Source organism: Falco punctatus, assembly GCF_963210335.1.
Source record: "Falco punctatus genome assembly, chromosome: 3".
Taxonomy (NCBI): Eukaryota; Metazoa; Chordata; class Aves; order Falconiformes; family Falconidae; genus Falco; species Falco punctatus.
In genome coordinates this window covers 119,983,914-120,010,286 of record NC_137582.1, presented here as the reverse complement: position 1 = coordinate 120,010,286, position 26,373 = coordinate 119,983,914, and the positions used below count along the sequence as shown (strand labels likewise).

Here is a 26,373-nt window from a genome sequence, read left to right as displayed (position 1 = left end):
TTATAGCTCAGTCTGCTTCCATCTCGTCTTCTCAGCAGCAATTCCCCCTGGCATTTCACAGCAGAACACCACAAACTTCATCAGCGCTCATCACACACACACAAAAGGCAAAGGCAATGACAAAAGACTATGGCAGCCCGGCGGCTTAGATATCATACAGCCTCAAATCTTCTGACATTCATCACTTCAACCTGAGCAAAGAGCTTGTAACATGGGCATCGACATCAACTACTGATGTAGTTCTCCACTCCCACAGCTCCACAGACCTCTTCAGTACCTTCTCCTGCCTGGCCAGGAATATGTGCTGCTTCTGCTCCCCACTGACAAGAGGTCCACGGCCAAAAGTCTTCCCCACCTGAAGACCATGTTAACTACAACACCAAGGGAAAGCAGACTAGTGTTCCCGCAGGTCCCTCGGGCACCAAGTTATCAGAGCATGGCTGCTGCCCATCCATAGTGCCCTCAACCCCTGCTGGCATCCTGCCCTGCAGCAGGTGCTCCAGCTCCTGCCTGAGACCCTGCCACTCCTCCTGAGCAAGGACCTCAAGCCACCAACACTGCACCAGTTTGGCTCAGGATGTCAAACTGCCCACAGGGTTCTTAATGAAAGGAGATAGGAAAAAATGAATTGCATCAAAAGAAGTAGCAGCAAACTGCTTCAGACCAAAATTACGCTGAGGATAAAAATAAAAATCAACTTAAGAGTTGGGAGCTTGAATTTTAGATTTCATAGGAGGAATGCTGCTGTTTCCAGTCAGGTACTCAATAAAATCTGGCTTCTTAAATTCAGTAGTGTTGGGTGCTTTTTTTAATATGGGAGGTGGACAGAGAAATCAGCTCACTTACCCAAAACAACAACAACAACAACAACAAAAATCCAAACCAAAAAGCACTGAGGTTTTGCAAGAACACATCAGCTTTACTGACATTTTCATCACGACCAGAATGCAAAAGCTGTTCCTGAAACATCTCTCGATAGTCAGGACTTGAACACAAAACACTGCTTTGCTGCTCTGCCAACGTTGGTCCCAACTGGAACTTCTATCTTGATGAGTACCCACACAGCCAGCCATCATGCCCGGCCTTCCTCTGATGGAGTATCTTCCCCCTCTGCCAGAAACGTGCCTTTGGTGTTGTACAGAGAACAATCTTTTAAATGAGTTTTCCTTTAAGTCAACAGTTCATTTAAAAAACAAAAATCAGTAAAAATCTGGAGAGGTTTTCATACTCTCTTTAAATGGCTCTGGAACGTGGGATACCCAGTGCGAGCATGCAGCATAAGTCAAGCAAAACAGCAATTATGAATTTCAATCTATCATGTGCCTCAACTGGCTAGCCTTGGCTAGTGCCCATCTCTGCAGGTTTTTAAAAGAAATTCTCCCTAACATCTTAATGCTACGCAATAACATTTACAAAATCTTGAAACTTTTATGGCAATTTACGATACAAACTTAAGTGGGAGAGAACAGTGTTAAACATCGTCTTCTGTGGGCTTGGAAAGCATTTTCTCTCCTGCCACATGTCACCAAACCTATTTATTGGACGAACAGCACCTAGTAACAATAACTTCAGGATGACATCCAGGGCACAAGGAGAAAGTGCTGCCACAAGGCGCCATGCCCCCAGCGGAGCCCTGCACGATCGCACGCCAACCCCAAACCGTACACGGGGCGCCTGGTCACCCTCTCCTGCATGACCCTTCACAAAGGCTGCTGAAACCTCTTCAAACGCCTCCTTTCAACACTCACTCCCCTCTGAGCACCTCTGGAGAGATGCTGAGGGTTTTTTTGTCCCCTCTCAAGTGACAGGATCACAGGAGAAGTGAATTCACTCCTTAAAAATAAAAAAAAAAGAGAAAAAGGAAAAGAAATTAAAACCAGGAAAAAGATGCTGTCTACCTCAGTGATTCAAGTTTCAGCTTCAGCAACTTCAGACTTGATCTCACTAAGCTGTTCTATTGCACTACAGTGAACATGTCACATAAGCTACATCTTTGCTCCTACCTCCATCTTTTTATTTCACTATTAGTTTTGGGTTTATGTTGATTTAAATTTAAAAAAAAATAATTAAAAAGAACAATAAAAAAGTCAAGTGACACATTAATTGATCCCAGTTCACAAATCACAAATTTCTGTAACTGAAAATCCAAATTATTCTTTGTGCTGGGAAACTCTGTTTCTGCCCCAGATCTACCAGGACTGGAGTTGAGTTCAGAATCACAGCAGAAACAGTTTTCTTCCTGACGTCAAGATAACAGCTGCTCTACGATGGAATCCAACTCTTAGACTGATGTTCACAGAGTAATTTCCAAGCCCGAGCAGGACCAGGGACACTCCCACACTCACAGCCAGCCAACAAGCGAGGCGACGACTTGTTGGAGCAAACGCTGCCAAAGCCATTTAAGACTGCAGCAGCTGTTGTCAACGGAGGACCGCACTCAAGTCAGGAAAGCAGAATTTTATTGCAAATCCTTTGCCAATTTCAATTAAGAAAAATCTTCAGCCCAAACACATGACCATCATTTTTTCTCTACACTTTCGGCAGCGTTGGGCATTTCTGAAGCCCTTTTCAACACCCTGCTACTGACTCTGGCTTGCCATTGCTGTTGTCATTCCAAACAGCAATCCAGTGGATGTCTGCAATGAGCAAACACAAGTTCACCATCCCTTCATTTTCCAGTATGAAGGATTAAATAAAGTATCATAAAAATCAACTACATGCATCCACAATGCATTCAACAAGTGAGAGATTACCGGATGACTTCTAAAAGCTAATCCTGATTCACAGCTTATTCTGAATGAGTAACTTCTTGGTCATGGGAAGGGCAGGAGGTCACTTTCGATCATTTTCCCCAGAACTTCCCTTTGCTCTCTTATTTCCCATGTCTGTTTCTGTTTTCTAGCACTGCAGTGGGCACAGAAACTTTTCCATTCCAATTCAGACTTGAGAAGGGAAGAAACATTCCAAGAACAGGGACAGAAGACATGCCTGTTTAACATGCCAGGCAGCATGTGAAGTGGGGAAGTGAAAAGTCTAACATTCATTTAGAGAAGACACACTGCGTACATTTGCATCAATTAACCAATTATTACATCAGTCCACATCAACGCAAGAAAATGACGCAGCTTCTTTTTTTTTTTTTTAGGTTAAATACATTGAACTCAAAGCCTGATGACTTCTCCACAGGGTCGTTTCTGGATTCAGTTATCAATAGTTTGCCATAAACATTATAAACATTACTTTTTTGAGGCAACATACTAAACTTGTTCCCATGATTAAGAAAAGCAAAATGATTTGGGAAAGAAACCAAGTTTGTATACTATCAACACTGGGCTACTAGGTTGACAGGATTTTGAAAAGCTGACTTCAGGTTTTTTTGGTTTTTTTTTTTTTTTTAAATTAGGAAAATTCACTTATTTCAGGAATGGTCTCACCACAAAACCCCAAAAACGTTCTTTTAATTTCCTGCAACAATGTGCTACTATACTCAGAACACCGCCTCATTTACTAGTTGGGATCAATAGTCTCATATTCTGTCTTAGAATGACTGACTGGTGTAAGATACTTAAAAGAAATTACCAAGAAAATCTTCAGTTGAAAATTACAGCAGAATCTGCTTACAGAGGATGCTTTCATGTACTAAAAATTAGCTGTACCCTGTCTCTCATGCCCCAAAGAATAAAATTTTATAAGGAAGTTTCCATTACTTAGGGATGTAATCACGGGTATTTCCTTTGTTAACGCATGCATTTAATCCATTTTTAAGTCCTACAAATATCTGGATTTTATATGTTTTTGCTGATTAGTTTCATATTTTGTGCATATTGACTCAGGCACATAATCTGCATGTTGTGCCAAGCAATATTTTGAACAATTGTGAATTTACATTTCCATTTCATTCAACTTTGTTCCCAAATCACAAAACTGCGTAATTGACATTACCATGTATTTTCTAACTAGGTAACTAAGGCACATAAAAGTCTCACATTAAAACCCATCAGAATCTTTTCAACGAGAACACCATATTGCCCTCCCATACTACTCAATTTTTGTGTGCTTTTGAAAAGGTCTTCAAAATTAAATTAAGCTTCTTTCACAAGGTAACTTGGCAATTTCTTGTTGAGTTTGCATCAGGTTTAATTTGAGAATGTAACATCAATACAAATTTTTTTGCTTAATTCCTATGCTATTATGTTTCAGATATACAAATGTAACTTCATATCATACTGTACTCATAATCGCTCTACCCAAAACTTCTGTGATGGGATATTACTTGTTACTGATAATACAGACAGAATTGCAAATATGTAAGATGTCTGGACAGCAATTTTTAACTTAAGACATGATTCCCTACTTGAACACATTGTTAAATTAAGAATTTTTAAAAATGCTTTGCACTGGTAGAGATGATGGATCACAGGACCTTTTCAAGATCTCAAGCACAAGAAGAATTAAAGACTATACACATTGTAATAACCAGCATGCTGATCGGTTAGTAAAATAGCAAATTTTAATTTCTCTAGAACAGGCTTGAAATAGTCTGGTTTTCTGTGCATAACAAGTAGTTATTTTACATAGAAACATTATAGAGTTTAAGCATACATAACTATTCCTTTTATTACTATTGCCTCTATGATTATAATAAATTAAATTTACAACACATTTTACTAACACCAAAATGATTTTTCACCTCTAGATAAATATACTAAGTATAAGCCTTGTTTTCCATTATTAATTAAAATAACTGTATACTGAATTTGTGAGATCACCAATTTGTTTTCTATGTTCAGTTTTAGTCTTTTTAAATGTACTTACAGGTTGTTCAGGTAAGTCTTGTGCCTCTTCCATGGGTGCTTAAATGATTCAAATCGTGTGTTCCTCGGCAGTCCTCAAAGCCTGTCAAAAAAAGGTGTTCATAGCTTTATGTACTTTTTGGGGGGCTTATCATTTAGGCTATCAGAGAACATTAATTGTCATATATTCCACCCACAAGCTTTCTAAACTCATGTTGCCATCTCCCAAGTAAAAGATGAAATTCATATATGGAGAGATTTCATAAACAAGGGATTTAGCTTTTATCTTCAAGATACAGATTTTTTACGCACGTGGCACATTTCTACATCATTTACTTGTACCATACTGACTACAGAAGCTAATGTATCAATCAGACACGTGCACCATGATTTTAAAGACACTTTAAATGATCAGGTCTGGTCTACTAGGTCAGTAAACAGCGTGATTCAATCTAACCTGTTTTCATTTAGAACATTTATATAACAAACACAAAAAAAAAATCAGGACAAGACTGTACACCTGAATGTATTCACATGCAGTACTGTTTATTGCCAAATCCACAAAGCAAGTTTATTATTTCAATTGTACCTTTCAAAGAGAGACGTTTGATGAAATTTTTAAAATAACTTTTATTTTGGAAGCTAAGTAACCCAGCAGCATTTAGCAGACAGATCTTGTATATTACACCCAAGAGCTGCTATCCCCCACAATTTTAAAACCAAGAAAAGGAAATTTTTCAATTACCTTCACAACCTGATTAATTTTTGCAGTTTAGTGCACAAAAGATAAAGGCACATGTCCTCCACGGCTTCCCCCTCTGCCCGACCAACATTCACAAACAGTGTGACCTACACAATTTGATTGCTCTTCTTTCACCCTCTCATTTCAGAGCCAGTTTATTAAAACAAACCCTAACCTCTTCAGACAAGCTCTATCTCAACTGCACCAAAATCAAGTAGATGCCTCCTCTCCATCCCAGCAGAGCTGCCTCTTCCATACACACGTGTGCGTTATTGCACACAAAGCAGAACCTAAGCAGATTACAGAAATTAGAAGAAATACTGAAAAACACTTAGTGGTTTGGAAGCAATTAAATATTTGTGTGCTGAGGTAGAACCTATTCCTGCCTCCACAGCCGTGACAGTTTTTCTGTAAATCTCAGTGGAAATGCAGCTGATCATTCACTCGCCTCTCCTTTCTCTGTGTCCTTCTCTTTTCCCCATCCTGTCTGGAGCATTCAGGCACCCTCACATTATGAAATTGTCCCCATGCAAATGGACTAAACAAGTTAACAGAAACAACTTTCCTGCATCCTGAAAACAATTGCTATTCCCCCCTCCTGGCCCCTGCCAGACCTACTTAGACTCCTCACATGTGCAGCCAGCCTGCAGTGGAGCACCACGTGCCAGGTACAGGCATGCTCTGTAGCCTGGAATAAGTTCATATTAACCATGAAAACACAAAGGATTTCTTCTCCCTTATTTGAGGACAGATAAAGGTCTTACATGCCAGGGTGTATCATATACGCCAGGGTAAAATTTCATTGAGGGTCTGAGCGTTTTCCAAGGCTGCCTCCCCTAATCAAAGCTACTTACCTTCATTGCCTTAACAGTGTATCAACTGAATTTACAGTAAGTCTCTTCAATAACTCAGGTTCCTTTGAAATGACCCTATTCAAACCACACAAGAAAGTATACAATATCAAGTACTACTGTCACCATTCCAGTTTTTCCTCCACCAGCTTTACTTCAAATATAAAAGCTTATTTCCTTTTTACTTTTTTTGTAGGAATAACAGAGAAAAATCAAGACTTAAGAGAAACTGTGGCATTCAAAAACTATGAATAGGAGCATAGAATACAATGGCCACCAGCAAGAATATTTGAAACTGATACCAATGGGTCCTGCCTTGTCCCTTGTCCTGCATGTTTGCTACTTGACACTATTTCATTGTGCAATTTCTTTGAAAAATTCCAAACTAAATTCTTCAGTATGGAAAAAGACTTCACATCACACTTCGATCCATACAGCAGTAATTTCCCATTCCATGCTTCGTTTAAAAGCTGTAAGCTGCTCTTTAATGTTTTTGAGAAGGATCTAAACAATTAGAAAGACAAAGAGATTCCCAGGGTCCTGTCATTACACTTGGGAACAAAACTCTCTTCCCAAATGAGCAGGGCATCTTGTAGCATCTGGAAACGAATGAACCAAAGCAGCTGAGCAGTAACCGCTTGCCTAGATGGCAAGTGAAAGCTTGACCTCTGGTGACTTCATGCTTTCCTCTGGAGAATACTCTGTATCTCCAGAAATAGCAGCTTGGGCAGAAGACATCTCAAAAAGACCTAGTGCTTGTAGCTGGTGTTATGCAGAAGTGGGCAAAACAAGAAGCAGCCTGCATTTTGGGGTGAAAGGGATGTACCTAACCGGTACGCCTGAGTAGCTAGGAGCGATGGGGTCTCTGCAGCAAATGCCTCCTACACCACAGTTTAAGCTGCTGCTGAAGGAAGAGCTCCTGCTCCTCCTTATCTCCAGCAACACATTCTTGCTGGCCTGACGCCCCTTCCTTTGTGGCCACCAAAGCACTTGTGTGGCTGAACAGCAGTCTGGATCTGGGATCTGACCTCCTTCTAAGGAAAAAGAAAGAAAAAAAACCCCAAACACCAAACCAGAGGCACCCAAGCACAACCTTTCTGCTCCGCTGTTTTAACTGGCATCAGCTCTGGTCTCACACAGCCCCAGCCAGCAGGATGGGGAAACAGGCAGAGCACGCAAGTGGGGCAGCAGGGTGCCCCTTTTCAGTGACAGCCACAGGAAACGAAACCACAACTTTACCATCTTGTTCATGCTTCACTTGGGCAAAACAGAGGACGTAAGTCACAGGGATGTACAGATGGGTCCACAGCCTTTCAACCGGTATCACCCACCCACCACCAGCTCTCCGGCAGAGCCGCCACATGACTTCTTGTGGCCGGGCATGGGGAGCGTGGCTGGAGGCCGGAGCCCCCACCTTCGTTACCTCCGGGCACGGTGCCGGGCAGGGCGGCTGCTGCCTCCCTCCCTCCCTCCCTCCCTCCCTCCCTCCCTCCCTCCCTCCGGGAGAGGCTGAGCAAAGCTGCTGACAGCTCCAGCGCCAGCCCGGGCAGCACCTGCTCCAGCTGCACGTGTTTCCCTCACAGCACCCTCCGATATGGCTAATCCATCACCCCCGCGCTGGCCATCAGCTGGCTGCAGCCTTCGGGCAGGCGTACGCCCTCCGCCAGCACCAGCACCCCTGGGTGCTGCAGGCTGCCCACCGCTCAGCTCTCCAAAAACCAGACCCCGCGCCTGGCGCCTGTGCAGCTCAGCTACTCGCAGCGGCTTACTGAGCCAGCAGCTCACCACAAACAAAGCTGATGTGTAAAAACGGGAGATAAACAACACTGATTCTTTTTAATGGCTTCTCAGATCTCAAAATTAGATTTTTAACTTGTGGAAGACTCAGGGCGACTGTGCCTCAGATAAGCTTATCACGCAGTTTCTATTGCAGAACATTTTAAAACCTTAAGCAATCACAACAGAAGAGATATCAAAACAGATCTTCGGTTCCACAGAGTTCAAACTGGTGCAGTCACACCCTTGGCAGGGGGTGCCAACGCAACCCTCCGGCAGGAGAAGAGCCACTGCCGTCGGTCCTGCTGCTGGTCCCAGTCCCAGCAACGCCACTGCTTCCTGAAGGGGACTGACACCAGCCTCCAAAGGCAAGAAATTGCTGATTAACAGCTTTGCAAGCAGCTGGAGGAGTTTGGTCACTTTCCCCATCTATATAGCCATTTATATTTCTCTGTGTGGGAGGGATGTCTGAAAAGTAGATTCTGATGGTGGGAATACTGTGGGCCACCAGGCCCATGAATGAGAAAACCAGCACAAAACGTGACTGAGAGTGCAACAAGCCATCAAACGAGCTGCAGCAATGAAAGAAACATTCAGCAAAAATGAGTCAGGTGCACACTTCTGAAAACAGCAAAACACCATACCTTTTCCCCTTTACGGGGTGGTTTTCATTATTTACCCTGATAAAAATTGTTTTGTAATATGTGAATGAAACAACATTTTCAATTTAATCGACTCATTTTGAAGAGCCATCTTGGTTTAATTCCAACTTGCACACAAATCTACCAACAGTGTGGAATTACCAAGGACGGGTATTTGCACGTTGTTTTACTTTGCCTGCTCAATGTATGAAGGCATGGTATCTAAACTTCGAAATGGAAGGCATCAGCGCAGAGGAACGGGCTGCAGAATCACACCGATGAGTTGCCTGCCTTCCGTTCTGCACAACACCGCAATGCCAATAATTCCCTACTAAAAGCCCTGGCAAGTTATGTACAGTTTCTTGCAAGAAAGCCCGTTTTAAAAATCCTAAAATGCAAATTCTACTTCAGTCAGACTCTTTCTAACTAGATACTGTGGGTATAATTTCTGAAAGGTACCTGCTACTAGCATCAGGATAGACTGCTATTTACTTTCATTCTGTTCTTTCAAGCCCATCTGCCTTGGCTTTGAATATAAAATTTCGGCTGAGGTACAGTTCTTCTCTCAAGCTGCAAATAATTAAAACCAAAGATACTGTTATAAAACCAACAAGCAGTAATTACACTGATTAGAAAAAAAGCTGTTTGAATATGGTTTTACATTACTTTAATAAAACCACTATTCCCTAAGAAAAAAGCTTTATTTAGGGTAATGAAATTGTATCTATTAAACAGAAAGTTAAAATAAAATAACAGAATCACAGAACACTTTAGGTTGGAAAAGGCCTTTGAGATCAAGTCCAGCCGTTGCCCCAGCACTGCCGAGCCCACCACTGACCCATGTCCCCAAGCACCGCATTTACGTGGCTTTTCAGCACCCCCGGGGACGGTGACCCCCCCCCAGCTCCCTGGGCAGCCTGTGCCAGTGCCTGGCCGCCCCTCGGTGAAGAAATGTTTCCCAACACCCGATCTGACCCCCCCGGCGCAGCCTGAGCCCGTTTCCCCTTGTCCTGTCGCTTGTCGGCCGGGAGGAGACCGACCCCCCCTGCCTACACCCTCCTGTCCGGGAGCTGTAGGGAGCGATCAGGGCCCCCCGAGCCCCCTCCTCGCCAGGCCGACCGCCCCAGCCCCCTGCCCGGCTCTGGACACGCTCCAGCCCCTCTGCGTCCCTCTGCCCGTGCGGGGCCCAGCGCTGAGCCCAGGGGCGCGGGGCGGCCGCAGCAGCGCCGAGCACGGGGCGGGGGGACGACACGGGCACTGCCCTGGTCCGGCTCTTTCGGACACAAGCCGGGATGCTGCTGGCCAACCTGGGCACCTGGGCACCCTGCTGAACCGGACACAAGCCGGGATGCTGCTGGCCAACCTGGCCACCCTGCTGGCTCGTGTTCAGCGGCCGCCAGCCAGCCCCCCCCGAACGCTGCGGGAGATGGTGCAAGGGCCTCGCCACGGCCCAGGCAGACACCCACCGCCTGTCCCTCAGCCCTAAGTGGGTCACCGGGCTGCAGCAGGAGATCGGGTTCCTCAGGCAGGACCTGCCTTTCACAAAGCCGCGCTGGCGGAGCTGACGCCCGGCCGTCCTGCACGTGCCGCATGAAGGTGGTGCAGCAGGTAGCTGGCTGATTCCTCCTGGACCGTGGCGGCTGCATTCTGCTTCCCATCCCTGTTTTCCAGCGCAGGGGGATGGGGACCCGGAGAACAACTGATCTTACTATTAAAGAGTGAAGCAAAGAAAGCATTAAGTACCTCAGCCTTTTCTTCATGCTTTGTCACTATGTTTTCCCCTACATCCAATAAAGGCTGGAGATTCTTCTTAGCCCTCCTTTTGTTGCTAATGTATTCACAGAAACATTTTTTTATTGTCTTTTATGGCAGCAGCCATAACATTTTGTATGCATAATAACATGATTATACAGTTATTTCAACTCCTTTTTTACTCAAGGGCCAGCACCTTACCAGGAATATATACAATGAATGTATGAATTAAGCAGCAGCAGAATAGTCTATGCTTTCCGTATTTTCCTGTGGAGCATTTCATCGTAATCTGTGCCATGCTGCTACACGACATGCACCCGGGATTGGAGAGCACGGCTAAAGCGATCTAAGCCACCACCTGACCGGAGCATGTTTTTTCTTTGCAATATGCTTTTTACTCTGTGCCACTCGCCACATGACAAACCGCTTCTTTCGGAGAAGAGCAGAATTTGGCACAGTGGGATGTGGTGGATCCCCTCCCCCTTTAAAAAATAATTAAAAACACACAAAGAAAGAAATACAAAAAGTGAAAAGAGACACATACTGATATTACTATGCACTGCACAGCTACAAAATGCCTTTTTTTTTTCTCTCCAAAGGCTTATGACTTAAATTTTAACCTTCAGGCAAAACACAGTATCAGCCATCTCCCACACTGGCAGTGACTCGTGCCCCTCCACATCAGGGTGTGAGCAGATGTATGGATATAACCTCCTTGTTCCATGGGAAAGTTTCTTTACAATTTTATCCTTCCCCATATCTCAGCATTTCTCTATCCAACTGTGATAGAATTTCATCAGCCAAGCTGCTGAAATATTTCCAATTCGGTACCCTACATAGCCAAACTAGTGTTCTGACTACACCGAGCAAGCAAACTCAGCCCACTGCCACTCCTAAGTGATCTCTTTTAAGAGGCATTCTCTGAAGTTTTGAAGAATTTCCCATTTTGTTTTTAAACAGCTTTGATTAAAGATCACAGGAAATGACAGCATCAGCCTGTTCCTAGTTCGGTCTGTCTAACAAAACAGCCCCCTAAGGAGCTGTCAGGAATTGAACAATTTAGTGTACTACGCTTCATTTTTCCTTCCTTCAGGCAAAAACAAGGTAATGGAAATTCTTCATGAAGCTGTACCACCACCATAATGATGCAAACAAAATGAGTAAATAGATGCCTGGGTGTGTAAAATGTTCTATCTCGTGCGCCTGACTACAAACTCAAAAAAGTTTAAAGATATTTTAAAGAAAAGGGAATTGCAGTATTTAGTAGGCTGGTGCAACTCTGGTGACAGGCAAGAACGGCAGGGGTGAGCCGAAGAGGAAGGGCCCACCTGGCTTTCCTCCCCCATCAAGGAATGAAATGCTTAATACAAATAATGTATTTGCTTTCACAAGTAGACGTGCAAGTAACACAATGCACGATCTCCTTCCCGTGGTGTTCCCAAGTTATTTATAAATTATCATATTAAGGCTGCACGTTCAGTATCTGACAGCCATCCCATGACTGCCAAGCAGATGAGACACATGCATTACTCCAGTGTTTGAAAATACAAATGGGTAAGAGGGAAAAGGAACTTGGGTTTCTAGCTTTAAATGGTGGTACCCCCAAACTTTCTAACACTATCAACAACCAACTCCTGAAACAAGAGCCTTTCTCTCCAAAACAATAAAAATTCCCTCTAAAATCCATCTTCAAGGCACCGTATCTCAAGCTTTGTTTTGTTAAATCCACCCCTTTTTTAAGCACAGTTCTCTACTAGTTTCCTTTTCCAGCAGCAGAGAGCAGAGATTTAAAAAAATAGAAAACAGAATAAAGTTAATGAATGAAAGCTGTGCTACACACCAGCCTGCTGATTTCATATCTTTAACAAATCCAGCAGATCTCATGGCAAAGATTTATACTCTGCTGTTCCTCGCTTTTTCACACTCTCCACGCACACACCCAGATACACACATGCAACACATGGGTATTTGCAAAATACTGTGAAGAACGGCAAAGAATAAACCTTTGCCGGGAGATATGCTGGATTGCTTACTGCTCTCTCTCTGCACTCTCTCCTCCCTTCTTCATTAGGCAGGGAAGACTTGGAATAAAACACTAGAAGTTACAAGGACAGCAGACTGTACGTCCCGTTTTTGAAGATACAAGAGGCCATGACAAGCCTGTAAATGCAGTCCTGTAGGATTAAAAGAACCATGGTTTGATTAACATTTCATAATTTTAAAATGGAAAAATTTTTTTGCAGTATTTATAAAGTGAGAAAATTACTGAAATTAAATGTGGTCACACAAATGCAGTTTTACTCTAAGCAATGCCTATTTCATTAATAGGAATTTTCATGATAATATTAAATCCTTCAAGGGCTATCAACGTTAAGACTGTCTTCAGTTCACTTTGCTCAAACAATGACACACAAGCAGCTTGACTTCCCAGTTCTTATGCAATTTTTTAAAATTTGCTTTTGAAACACAGCAGGGAAATTTTTAATGGGGAAAAGAACTGTTTTTACAAAAGGCAAATTTGGAAATAACAACCTCATCCTTGAGAAAAACAGCTCCCACTGAGCCCAGAAACAAGTCGGCATTTCTTCTAGATAGATCTAATGTGCATAGCTCACACGGCACAAGAACACAAACCTGCTATTAACCTTGTAGTTATTAAACAAAGTACGGTAATTTATGCAAACGTAAGAAAAGTAAAAAAGTCAATTAACTCCTCTGTTCATGAGGATTCAATTTGCACCGAGAAGGGATTTTTTCGACGACCACAGATGATAAGGTACCTGGTATCCTACAGCTCACATACATTTTTGTGGTTTAGATAACTGATAAATGGGTGACAAATCTCTACAGCTGCAGCTCTGGAGGAAAAAAACACCGTTTGTCTTAAAAGCTTTTTAAAACAGACTTTCAAACAGCAGAGCACAGGCCTTAGATTTCTAGAAGCCACTTCAGACACATTCAAACAGATTAGGAGATTTTCTGAACAGAAGACTGACATTTTTAATCCCCCGTCAGTCAAGACAGCAAATCTGCATCATATTAACCACAAAAAAGGAAGCAGTTACATTATGCAGCTCTAAGTTTTGTTTTCAGTACAAGATTTTACTAACACATATCAGATAGCAATACAAATACCACTAGAGGCAACCAGGAAATTAATCTATAGTTCTATTACAGAAAATTTTTCAGTACTCAACTTTCAGCATGATTTTACTAAAAAGGTTGTGACTACAGTAAATTTACTTACTACTTTTGTTATTTAGCATTAGCGGCAGCCATGGTATTTATCGCGGTGCAATCAGTTCTGAGAACATCTGCAGCTATTTGTGTCTTAGCAACACCAGTTGCTAGAGGAACCTGCTCAAAAATATTAAAGGAAGAATAAAGTACTGGATATTTGAGATTTTTGGCTGGGGAAAAGGACAGTTTAAATGACAGTGTTCAATGTTCAGCAGCTCAGGAAGAGTCGCTGCTTTTAGTTAAGCAGATTTATTGCACCATTCGCTTCACACAGCACCAGTCCTGCTGGCAGAGGCAGGGGGAGCACAGAAGCAGCCCGCGGGGTCGGACCAACGTCCTACAGCCCAGCGCAGCCCCATCTCCAGCAACAGCAGGAGCAGACACCGGCGGGGAGTGTGTGAGCCTGGGCACCCGCAGAGAGGACATCCCTGCCTCGTCCTCCCACATCCACCCGCGCACCGACCTCTCCCGGCAACCGTGTCCCGCCGGGCCTGCCGCACTTTGTGCACCTTGACCACATTCTCCCTCCAAATCAGTCCCAGCCTTCAGCTTCTCTTCATCGGGCACCTGCTCCAGCCCCTATGATCACTGTTCTGCCCCTCTCTGCTCCCTCTTAAGACGTAGCAACCAGAACTGCACATGGTAAACGAGATGTGGCTGCAACCACAGCTCTACCACAGAGAGGTAAAATGTTTCTTTCTGCTGTCCGCATCACCCTCCCTTATGAGAGCCAACACCGTGGGCTTCTTGTTTGGCTGCCCTTTACACCGACTAGCCATCTCAATGGCCCATCACTGTCCTCAAGTTCTCCTCCTGGAGTCTTAACTGCCTGTTTCCGAGTTCAGGAATCTTTCTTATGTAGATACGGTTTAGACTGCTTTTCCCTAGATTAATTGCCTTTAATTTAGGGAAAGCAATCTAAATCATATTTATGTTAATTACCTTAAGTTCTCATAAATTCATCTACACTGAAGTTCTTCTGCCACCTTTCTGACCACTCAGTTTGCCAATACCCTCCTTCTACCTTTGGCGTAGCTTTTTATGACCCAAAACTACAGTTAACATCAGTAAACCTGGAGATTTCACTGGTCATTCATTTCTCCAGATCACTGGTGAAAATGCTGGACAAACCCAGTCTAAGCACCAACATTAAGTGTAGAATCACAGAATCATTTAGGTTGGAAAAGGCCTTTGAGATCAAGTCCAGCCGTTGCCCCAGCACTGCCGAGCCCACCACTGACCCATGTCCCCAAGCACCGCATCTACGTGGCTTTTCAGCACCCCCGGGGACAGTGACCCCCCCCCAGCTCCCTGGGCAGCCTGTGCCAGTGCCTGGTCGCCCCCTCGGTGAAGAAATGTTTCCCAACACCCGATCTGACCCCCCCGGCGCAGCCTGAGCCCGTTTCCCCTTGTCCTGTCGCTTGTCGGCCGGGAGGAGACCGACCCCCCCTGCCTTGGGAGCTGTGGCTCTCGCTTTTGGCCCCTACCTGAGCTACAAAGTTGACTTCCCAGCTTGACCACAAAGCCGCCTCACCGTGGATCCGTCTGCCAGCCCAGGCTCTTCCCTCAACCCAGCCACCTGCCATTGCCCACCTTGTCCTGGTCACCCCGTGGGTTCTGAGGGACTGTACCCTCGCCGGTGAGGCCACTGCTGCCGCCTGCCTTGCTACCACACTCAGCGTCCCTTCTCTTTGGGACCAGCATGTCCCTGCTGCTCCCAGGCACTAACAACGGCACCGAAAGATGAAGTTAGACACCGCCTTAAGAAAACTGGACAGACGCAGCTCCGTAAGACCAAACAGGATGGAGAAGGAGCTGCTCTCTACCATTTTTGAAAGGTCACATCAATCTGTGTGGTGACTGATGACTACAAAATGTCACCCTCAAGACAGGCAATAAGGGAGATGGAGGCCAGTCAGACTTGCCTGTCTCCCTGCAGTGTCTCTGGGGACTGTGGAGCAAATCCATCTGCACACACGTGAACGAGAGAGCTGTAAATGCTCTGTATCTAGTTTTAGTAACGCAGAGTCCTGCAGCCACACTGGGCCAGTATTAAACTACGGACAGACCACACAGTGGATGAAAAACTGTCTGGACTGCCAAGTTCAAAGGACTGTGATTACAGTCTACAATCTAACTAGTACCTGGTAACAAAAAGCCACCTACAAGAGCTGATAGCGGACACAATATGAACATCTTCATCACAACAAGTACAACAGCACAGAACACACCTTCAGAATACCTGTGGATAAGACCAAACTGGTGAAGCCTGACAAGCAGAGCTGCAATTCAGATGGACTATGACACGCTGGAAGAACGGGCTGGCAGGAGCCTCACAGAAGTTCAACAGGGGCAAGTGCTGTGCACCACCCCAGGGCTGGAACAACTGCATGCAACAGGACAGGCTGGGAACAAACTGAGAAGTCACAGTTCTGCAGGAAAGAAACTAGAGATCCTGGCAGACAAGAAGTTCAACCCAAGTCAGCTGTGAGTCCTGGCAGCAATGAAGGCTTGCCTCAAGCTGGGCTAAAAAGATACAGAAAAGACAAAGCCAGGCACATCTCAAGTGCCTAGAGAAAGAGCTAACAGTCATAAATCGCAACAAGGAAAATTCCAGTTTGAGGCAAGAAAAAACATTATTCACCATGTGAGTAGTCTGCACTGGAAGAGTGACCCACAGGGGTGGTGAAATGGCCACCCTTGCACATTTTCAAAACCCCAGCAGACAAGACCCTGAACAACCTACCTTCTGTGAGCAGGAGACTAAAGGTGGCCACCTCATGAGGTCACCTGCAGTCCAAATCAATCTTTCACCAGCTTTCCGCTGATGACAGAACCTCTCCCCCAAGCCTGGGGAAATTTAGCTTTGTTAATACAACTCTGTCAAATGTTTTCTGAAAATCTGATTATACCCGTCGCTTCCCTCTATCCACGCACATGCGGAACACCAGTACATTAACAAGGTGGATCTTCTCTTCACAGAAGCCATGCTGACATTTACCAATGGATTGTATTTTCCAGTTAACAGTGATTTTGTCCTTTGTAACTCTGTCATGTTATGGTTGCTGGCAGCCAGTCACCCGTATGGTGTTCCCAGGATGTCCTCTAGAGGCCATCTTTAGCAGCAACAGTGACAACAAGGAGATCACTGAGCTTCTCTTACACCTTACCATCCCCAGGTGCCCATTCCATCACCTTCGGTCACCGAGCAATCCCACACAAGCACTACCTGGATTCCTGCTCTGGACAGATTTCGAGAATGTATTACTACTGGTTTGAGCCTCCTGTGCAAGGTGCTCTTCAACCTCCTTTCCACCCTTTTTAATTTTCTTCTTACATTTTACCTGCCATGCTACAGATTTTCCTGTTCTCACCCACCATGCTTTCCATTTTCTAAATGCTCATCTTTTGCCTACGATGGCTTTTTAGCTTTATCTTTGAGCCACACAGGGATTTTCAGGGGGGTGGACACACCACCAGTTTGTTTGTTTTCAAATGGTATACCTTGGTTTCTGACACAGTATTTTTTAAACAAACTCCAAGCTCACTGTAGGCTGTTCACTTTTCAGGCAGATCTTTTCATGGTTTAGGGTTTTTTTAAACTACTTGATTCATTTTTAGGTATTTTAATTTCTTGAAATTGAATATCCATGTGCTGGATTTATTTTGTCTGCTGTCCTCTGCTACTCTGTTATATGTAATTGTACTGTGGTTGCTATAAGCCACCTCACTACTAGCTTAAAGTAGGTCCTATGACACTCTGAAAAGCAGCTTCTCCTGTCAGTTTAAACTTAGTTACTGTAGTAAGCAATCATTTATTGAGTTAGAAGAATGCTCTATCTACTTTGTCTCCTGATGAGGCACAGAATTGATCTTTGTCCAAGTAGCTGAAATCTCTTCTGTAACTCCCCCAAATTTGCATCTTCTTTGATCTCACTTAATAGCTCCTGATCGCTATTGCCACCCTGATCCAGGGGCTGCCAGTATAATCCTAGTAGTACATTTAAGGCCTGGGATTTCCACCCATACAGACCCAATAGTGCTTCTCTCTCCCTGTACTTGTAATGCTGTTACCCTTTATAAAAATCCTTCAAGCACAGCGCCCAACATTTCTGTACAGCTAGTCCCCGGCATTACCACATCCCAGTGAAAGCCTCCTTCCACCATACCTCAGAGACACTTGTTACAGCACAGATTAGCATCCCTAATCACACTTAAAATAACTGGTATGATTACAGTGATAACAACTAGTTAATGCTATTGTGTCACAAATCACCCAAACCACAAGCACATTCCATTTGGAACTCAACAGCCCCAAAACTTAAAATTGGCATTACAGTACTATCAACAGGTATCAAACAAATGAAAACTTTGATGGTAAAAGATTTGCTGCTTCTTGCTACAGCTCACTGGTGAAAGCCTTTTCCCTCTTTGCTCTTGCCAGGTAGTTCAAGTTTCAAATAAGAATGCATCATCTCCTCTGCTGGGTACAATTTTGGCAAAGAAACATCTGAAGACTTTTTTTCCAAATCTACTCTAAAGGTCCCATTTCCCCCAGTTCCCTTTTTCTTTCACGTTTGTTCAGGTTCTCTTTAGTATGAATCGTAACTAACACGTGCTACCAGTACCAGTGACCAAATCATATGCAACCTAAGAGTCTCTGAGCTGATTCTATCTTGTGCCTTACTGTTTATGAAAGAGAAGGGGCTGTTATGTTATTGTGAGTGCTTCTAGCTTACCTGTGCTCCAGACTAGGACAATCAGTTAAAAAAGCTACATTCAAATGCACAAAAATAGTACAAAGTTTCTACATAATCCTCAAAAGATACTGCAGCCAGAACAAGACTTTCACAGTAAAAAAAAAAAAGATTCATATTTCCTTTCTCTTCCCTGTTGTCCTTCTATCTATTCCCATTTCCTTTTTTCTCTTTCACACTATTATTTATGTGAATTATCTAACAGGCAGCCTAGTCATTACATAACTTTTTGTATTTAGCCCATCAAAAATACTTCCAGTTCAAGAGCAGTCAAATATATTAACTTCTAAAAACAATGACTCATTCCAATTCCAACCAACAACTCTCTTCTCCAGGAAGAAAAAAAAAATACTTGTAGACAACAAAATTGTGGTGACACAAGCTTTCAGTCTTTGGACCCGTGCTACTTGAAACTTTTTCTTTACTATAGAAAAAGGTAGCTTTTGCTCCCTGCATTCTTCCAAGTCTCCTTCTAAACGCAGAAAAGCAGTGCATTCAGTAATTCAACGTGGATTACTACTCACTATTGCAATTAGTGAGCCTCTGGGTTCATTCACAAGCAGCAACACCACAGGCTCACCAAATGCACATTCAGCTTTCACTACATACACAGAAAAATCATGTGAAGGCCCTGAAGGAGTAAGACAACACACATGCTAAAGATACAGACAAAGGGTTTACACAACTGTGGTCACAAAAAGAGACTCAAACCCTTCTGTCTGCACATTTCCGCTACATGTGTCTGCTCTTCTCTGGTCAATACTTAAACAAAACCAAACAAAACCAAACCGAAGAATGAATTGCATTGCTTCAGGCATCATGTAAACCAGGTCCTCTATACAATATGCAAGTATATGCAAGTGTTGCTTGTTTCCAGGACAAAACAAACAAGATCAGGAAGATATCTGCATTGCTAGAAATACATTTTCTTCAGACCTTGTCACTGACAATTAATTCCTAATCAGACAACAAACAAATCCTAGCAAAAACAGTGACATGTGTTGTGAAGTTTCTGATGAATGCAGAAAATCTAGAATGCAAAATTAACGTGGACAGATGAACGACTAGGTCACTGTTGTACTACGATATTTGTAATTAGTTGAGTTGTGGCACGTGATAATACCGTGCATTCTTGTTTTAGCTGACTCCAGTTGCAAAGTGACTCACGTTATGCAAACGACTGCAGCTGGAATCAAAGGCTGTTTAACTCTACACTCCGTTAAGATACAATCAGTTTTATTTGACAACTGAGACAGGCAAGGAACACAGGCACAACCCAATCTTTGCCGCTCCTGGAGCCTTGGTAGCTCTGTCACCTGTGACCGTGTGCCCATCCCCAGGGAAGCCAGGGACCCTGGGCAAGCCACTAACAAGACCGAAATTTTGGCAGAACCAGCAGGATGGCTGACGCCTTCAGGCTAAACGAGAGCCCAAGGAATTAGTATCTTCTTGCTTACCATAAGTAACAGGTAACCTTTGAGAAAGAGCAGTCCACCGTATTTTCTGCTGCCTTTTAGCTCCAAAATCTGTCAATATCAAGAAATTCTCCAAAGGGCTGTCATCTTTCACTTAGGCCTATTCCAGCTAATTCAAAAGAATTTCTGACAGATGCTCTAGTCCACTTTTTACTTCCCTCACTGGAAAAAGACGCTGCATGACAGACACTGGGTTCTGGTAGTAGCTAGCAAGATCCAAGACTTTCAGTAAAGATCAATTATATATGTTTTTTGTAACAGCATCCACAAAAAAGGTCACGTCATTCAGAGATCTGAGAACCTTACTCAACAACCCGGTTTGGGTCCTGGAAAGCTACTATACAGATTAATAATTCACAGAATTGTCAATCTACTTTTGCTATCTTATTTTAAAATGCTGAAAGCAGTGGCATGATTGACTCATGGCAATTTTTTTGCTTTCTCCAGGTCAGGCAAGAGTGAGTATTTTCTAATTTCTTTTTCTTTAAGCCAGAAGAATTAATTCATCCTTATACCCAGAAAGGTAAATGTAGAAGCAGGCTTAGCATGAGAGCTAACTACTGGATTAAAAAAAAAAGTATTACACAGTAGAAGAAAAATTAAACCTCATGTGTCTTTACAGTTCTCCAGAATGCCAAACAAGCTAACGAAATAAAAAAAAAAAAAAAAAAGGAGACCCTGTATCTTTGAGTCCCTTTATCTCCTAGAAAGGCCGGCTCCCCTTCCTATACCAAAAGTTCTGGATGGACAGGAAACAGGGATTTTAAGTACACAGAATAACCAAGCCAACGGCCTCTGAAATTTCAAGAGCTATTATAAAGGTACTGAACAAAACATCAGGTGTATTACAAATGGGATCAGACTTCTACATTAAACTTCAAAGCCTTGAACCAAAGGGGTTGTTTTCTGTGACAGTATTTTCCCCAATTGGTATGTGAGAACAACTATGTCTTTACCAAAAAAAGCAGCCTGGCGATATTTTGATAGGAAACCAGTGATGGAACCTACTTCAGAATACTTCCATATAGGTTTGAAAACAACTGCTACTTTATTTTCTGCTCTGAATAATAATTTATCACCTACTTTTTCAAATGATCCTGGTCGTGAATATGCAATTTTTCTATCTTGATCATCTTAAATCAATCCTATTTAAGGAATAATTTCTTAAGCTCTCTAAAAGAGAACAGGGCAAAAAAATGGCCACAGAAAAGACATCAGTATGAGACTGATCTATAAAATCTTCAAAATGGAATTCCATGATAATGCAATATTTACAGAAATATGAACCATCACCCAAGGTTTAAAGCTACCACTTTATGTTATGTTCCAGTTGGTGACTCTCAGAGAAACAGCGCTGTCAGTATTCAAACACAAACAATGCAAATTTCAGGACTCAGAAAGCAGCTCCTGGGATGTGAGAACAGCTCTGTAGATCTTCCCAAACCAGGAGACCCACCTTCTGCAGAACTGAAGAAGCGGTCAATCACCTCTGAAATTAGACTAGCCATACCTTTAACCCCAGAAGTTTATTTAAGAGATGAAAAATGTTCCCAGCTTCATCACAATACTAAATTATTTTTCTAAATACAAAGCTTCTTTTCTAATTATATTGGCCAGTTACAGAACTGATCGGTGACAACCTAGAAAAGACAAGGCAGCAGTGTCTGGCGTATCGTGGATCAAAATGACACCATACACTGAAGAGCCTGCTACAACATGCTGTGTCTTCTGCCCACAGCACTCTCCTAAACATCAGGTTTGGGTAGCGCATTAGGAGGAGATCTGAACCATTGCAGCACCACCTTCACTGAAGCTCTGGAGACAGCTGCAAGAAGGAAGAAAGGATTTGAAGTTACTCCCTCAGGTACTGGAGTGCCTCCAGTCACAGTGCCCACATGGACTATCCTTGAATCCCTGCTAGAGAGGGGCCACCAGAGAGAAGAGATGCTTGTTTTGCTGCCCTTTAACCAGTTAAAGGAAAATCTTCCAGACAAATTAGGATGAAAGAAAGAGAATAAATTAAGGATAAGATAAAGCAAGAAAAAGCTGAAAAAGACCTTCCTCAACTTACAACTAACCAGTGTGTGCCACTGGTCATGGTTTAGGTAACAAAAACACCCAGGAGCCGCTGCAAGAGACGACGCTGTCTGTAGACACTAACTGGCATGGGATCATACGTAAAATACTAGTCGTTAAATCCTGATGTGATTCCACTTAAGGCCTCAAAAGCTTCCTGTACATCTCCGCTCCTATTTTGATCACAGGGTTTTGCGGACCCAGTGTAAGTTTTAACAAACACCCATTTTTCAGGAAAAAAAAAAGAACACACAGTTGCAAGGCAGGAAAAAAAAAATAATCCTACTTCTGATAACTAAGAATACAGGCACTGAGTTACTCATGCCCACAATGATATATCTGCTTTAAGCCTTGAATCTTTATGAGCAACATGACTTGCACACGGGAACACAGTACGTGCAGGCTTTACATTCAATCAAAATATTCAGTATATTTTATCCAGTTTTATGTTTACTCATATATAACTACCCATCGGTACACAAAAGTTAGGAAATCATATATTAAATCTGCTGTAGAGGTACTCCAACGCATTAATACAAAGCATGGAAACCCATTTAAATAAACTGTACTCTGACCTGTTCGATTCAAAACTCATTCAATATACTTGTATGTTGATAAAAACATATAAAAAAAGAATATTTACCGGGCAAGGTTCTGAGAAGCTATAAAACCTAAAGTCACCGATTACTCGGCAATTATTACAGCTATTGATTACAGCTGTGATGAGCAAGTGACAGTTTTTCAAACAAATCTGTCACCTGACCCAACAGTAGTTACCGAGGTGCCGCAGCTGCTGCTGAGGTTGCATGGAAGAGCTGAAAGCTGCAGAAAGACGTCGCAGTAACTAATGGCTTATAAACCCCGAGGCCTTAACCTCAGCTGGGGAGCAGTGAGGACGTACCTGCAGATCACCCGTTTGCACGACAGAAATCGGACTGCAGAACTGTGTAAGGAAGAAGTATCGCACCACGAGGCAAAAGGAAAACCCCAGGCCACGGCAGGCAGAGCCGGCCAGGCCAGCAGCTCTGCAGGCCGAGGCGGCCACGATCCTCACAAGTTTTTCACAGTGGCTTATGTGAAAGCAGTGCCTTGAGGCACGTGAATTGCCACGAATCTCAACAAAACCTATCGAGTTCAGTATCACGAATTTAAGATGACCCACAACGACAAAACTGAAGGAAAGCAAACAACAGGGGCAGATAATGACAATCATCTTAATCATTACGGTTGACTTTTAATTGCCAGTTGGAAGCTGTTGCAGTACAGATTAAGGGCATCACAGAAACAGGAAAGCCAGCTCCATACCAAAAGCAAAGCCCACCAAGGCTTTTCTGCGTGATACTACAGCTATGCTGCATCGCGGGCCAGCTTCAGGCTAGAAACGATTTAGCCGAAAACGCCGGCACCGAACCGGTCCGGCACGCCGCGCCTCAGCGGGCTCCGCACGGCCGCGGCAGCTCGGCGCGGCGTTCCCAGCGCCGGGCGCGTCCAGCCGAGCGGCTGCGGATCCAACGCCGCCCGCCGAGCCCAGCCGGCCCCGGCCCCGGCGCAGCCTCCCGGGCTCGTCCGCGCAGGCTCCAGCGAAGGCCGGACCCGGCCCGCGGGGAGCGGCGCGGCCCCGGTAGCCGCCTCCTGCAGAGCGGCACGGCCCGAGCGGGGCTGCCCCGAGGCCGCCCGCCTGCCGCGGGCCCCGCCGAGGGTTCTGTCCCCGCACCTGCGCTGGGCGGCGCCTGCCTGCACCCTCCGGCGGTCCCCCGGCGCCACCGGGCTGCAAGGCCCCGTGGACCGGAGCGGCGCCGCCCCCTCCCCCCGCAGCACCGGGCCGCGGCGCCGAGGGGCTGCGCGCGGGCGGGGCCCGGCACGCGCCGTCAGACACGCGCCCCCGCGGGCGGCGGGCTGGGAGCCGGCCCGGCCCGGGGGGGGGGGGGCAGCGGCGCCGGGGGCTCCGCGGGCGGCAGCGCGGCCGGGCCGGGAGAGGCCACGCGCGGCGCCTGTCGGTTCCCCCCTCCCCCGCGGCGGGCTCTTACCGAAAGGCGGCTCCGGCGCCGGGCCCGGGAGCACGTCCCGCAGCGGACATGGCAGCGGCGGCCCCGCGCCTCCTCGCCCCCGCCCGCCGCAGCCGTCCGGAAGCCGCGCGCTCGGCGACGGAAGTGACGCAACCGCCCAAGGCCCGGGCCGGGATGGTGGCGGCGGGTGGAGGGCCGGGCCGCGCCGGAGCCGGGGGGGGGGCGGGGCGGGGCTGCAGCCGCCCTGTCTGGGCTGCGAGCGGCCGCCAGCCCCTGCGTCGGGGCGTTGCGTCGCTAACCGGGGGCTGGGGACAAGCTGCGGGGAGCGGGCGGGGGTCCAGCGCCGGGCCCGGCTGCCTGCGGGGAGCGGCCCGTGGGCGCGGGCCGGCGGGCTCGGGGGCGGCCTCCCGGGGCTTTGGGGCGCTCGCGCAGGCTTTCAGAAGTTGCTCTCTGAAATGAACCCCTTGCCCCTTCCCTTGTAGCAGGTCAGAACTTGCTGAGTCTTTAATGTCACCTCTCCCGCGAGTTCACGTAGTGGTTCTAAAAAAACACCAAACTGGAGCTGTGTCAGCGGGTGCTGGGGCTTTTCCCTCCGGTGTAAATACAGAAGGATGAGAAAGTGGAAGAAGTTAAAGGGCAAAACACTCAGGGAACACACTTATTTAAAAGAACTTTTGTGGATCCATTTTATTGCAAAGTAAAGCAGACTAACACAACATTGCATAAAACCAATAGAGTAATTTCTAGAACAGAAGTAGAAGCTCAGACTGTTTTTTTAGAAAGGCGTTGTTACTGACTTCCATTACCACAACATAGCCTCCTGAAATGCCCTCGGCGCTTTTTCTCCACTTACCCTTTTCCTTAGATGCAAGTTTGCATTTGTTCTCTGAGCCCACACCAGCCTTACAGCTGTTTTCTGTGGAGTAAAGCATGTTACTTAGCCACAGTAAGTAGCCTGAGCTGTAAACTCTGTTGCAAGCTTTCCTGGAATCAATAGAAGACCACGTGTTTTCGTGATTTCCAGCTAAAATCTGTTTCCAATTCCTCTAAGAATTGCCAGACTCCATCTGTTTAGTGCTTTGGGGTTGTGAAGCAGGAGAGCTCCATTCGCATCAGGTGGCAAGGGGAAAAAGGTAAGCTGCACCCCATCTGCCAGCTGCGAGCGCGCCTCAGCCACAACACGCCACCTGGGGAGGGCAGAAATACAGAGGCAGGTTCCTCCAGCAAGTGGGATTTAGGCTTTTAAATTACAGAAGTTGCCCCCCTTGCTCTGTGCTGTGGTTCAGATCGCTGCAGATTCAGGGCAAAGCTTTGAACGTGGCTGAGGAATTCTCTCTCTGCTAAGAGGTGCCAGCAGGTGTGCCTTCTGGGTGGTCATAACCGGAGCAGAGTCCAGGACCAGAAGGGAAATGAATTCATGCTGTAATCAGATTCTTTCCCCTGCCTGGCACAGGGCCTGGAGTGCATGGCTGGTGCTGGCAGGTGGCATTAGAAACAGAAATGACTTGGTTCTTGTACTTACTTGCACCAGTAAGCATAAAAGCTGCCTGAGGATCTTCAGGAGATAAATCTGAAGAACATGTTTCTCCACCAAATACAGGCAAAGTCTAACACAAATGTTGATCCTGTCTTTGGAAAGACTTGAGCCCATCTTTCACATTCTCTGGTGGGTGTAGGAAAGCTGCTGTGCTTGCATATGAATAATCAGTGTCACAGGTCAGATATGCTTTTCTTGTCATCAACCAGGCTCCCCTATGTAGTTTAGGGAACCAAAAACTGTTGTGAAAACAAGTGAGTTCCCTTCCCTGCCCGGTTTCCTATGCTGGATTGAGCAACTTGGGTCAGAAGAGGAACCTCAAGGGTCTCATGATTGGTAACAGAGCTTGGCACCCACTCCTGGAAAACTACTTTGCCCTGGGCCCCAGCTGACTGCAGCCAGCCCTGAGTGAGGAGTCCCCAGCCCCTTGGAGCGCATGAATTACCTGTCTGTCAAAGGCCCTGGATCACTGTGCAGCGCTGATTTACTCAGAAAGTGGCCATGACCTGCCCTAATACTTCACTTGTGGGAGGCTATCAAGAACCAGGCAGCTTCATTTCTTCATAGCAGAAATAGAAATGCTGGGGGAAGGAATAACATACAGTTGCTTTCTACAGCTCTAATTTAAATAAATAAGAAAAGAAGATACCGAAGCATTTTAAGCTTTTTTTCTTCTTATCGTAATGCCGATGCTGACAGTAATCTTCTGTTATCAGGAGCCTCCAAA

General features: G+C 45.1%; 1 protein-coding gene across 5 annotated transcripts in view; it reads right to left on the bottom strand.

Annotated features, from left to right (window-relative positions):
- Positions 1–24,264, bottom strand: part of EYA3 (EYA transcriptional coactivator and phosphatase 3) — a 59,658-nt gene extending 35,394 nt beyond the window's left edge. For 3 of the 5 annotated variants that reach the window (XM_080380709.1, XM_080380710.1, XM_080380714.1), the window contains exons 1-2: positions 24,131–24,264; positions 4,816–4,896 (exon numbers count right to left, since the gene is read on the bottom strand). In XM_080380709.1, the coding sequence (XP_080236835.1) occupies positions 4,816–4,848 (33 nt within the window). In that variant the 5' untranslated portion in view covers positions 4,849–4,896; positions 24,131–24,264. Of the gene's footprint in view, positions 1–927; positions 1,834–4,815; positions 4,897–24,130 lie in introns of those variants that run through there. The other 2 variants (XM_080380713.1, XM_080380708.1) reach the window with 2 other exon arrangements.
- Positions 24,265–26,373: the final 2,109 nt, after the last annotated feature.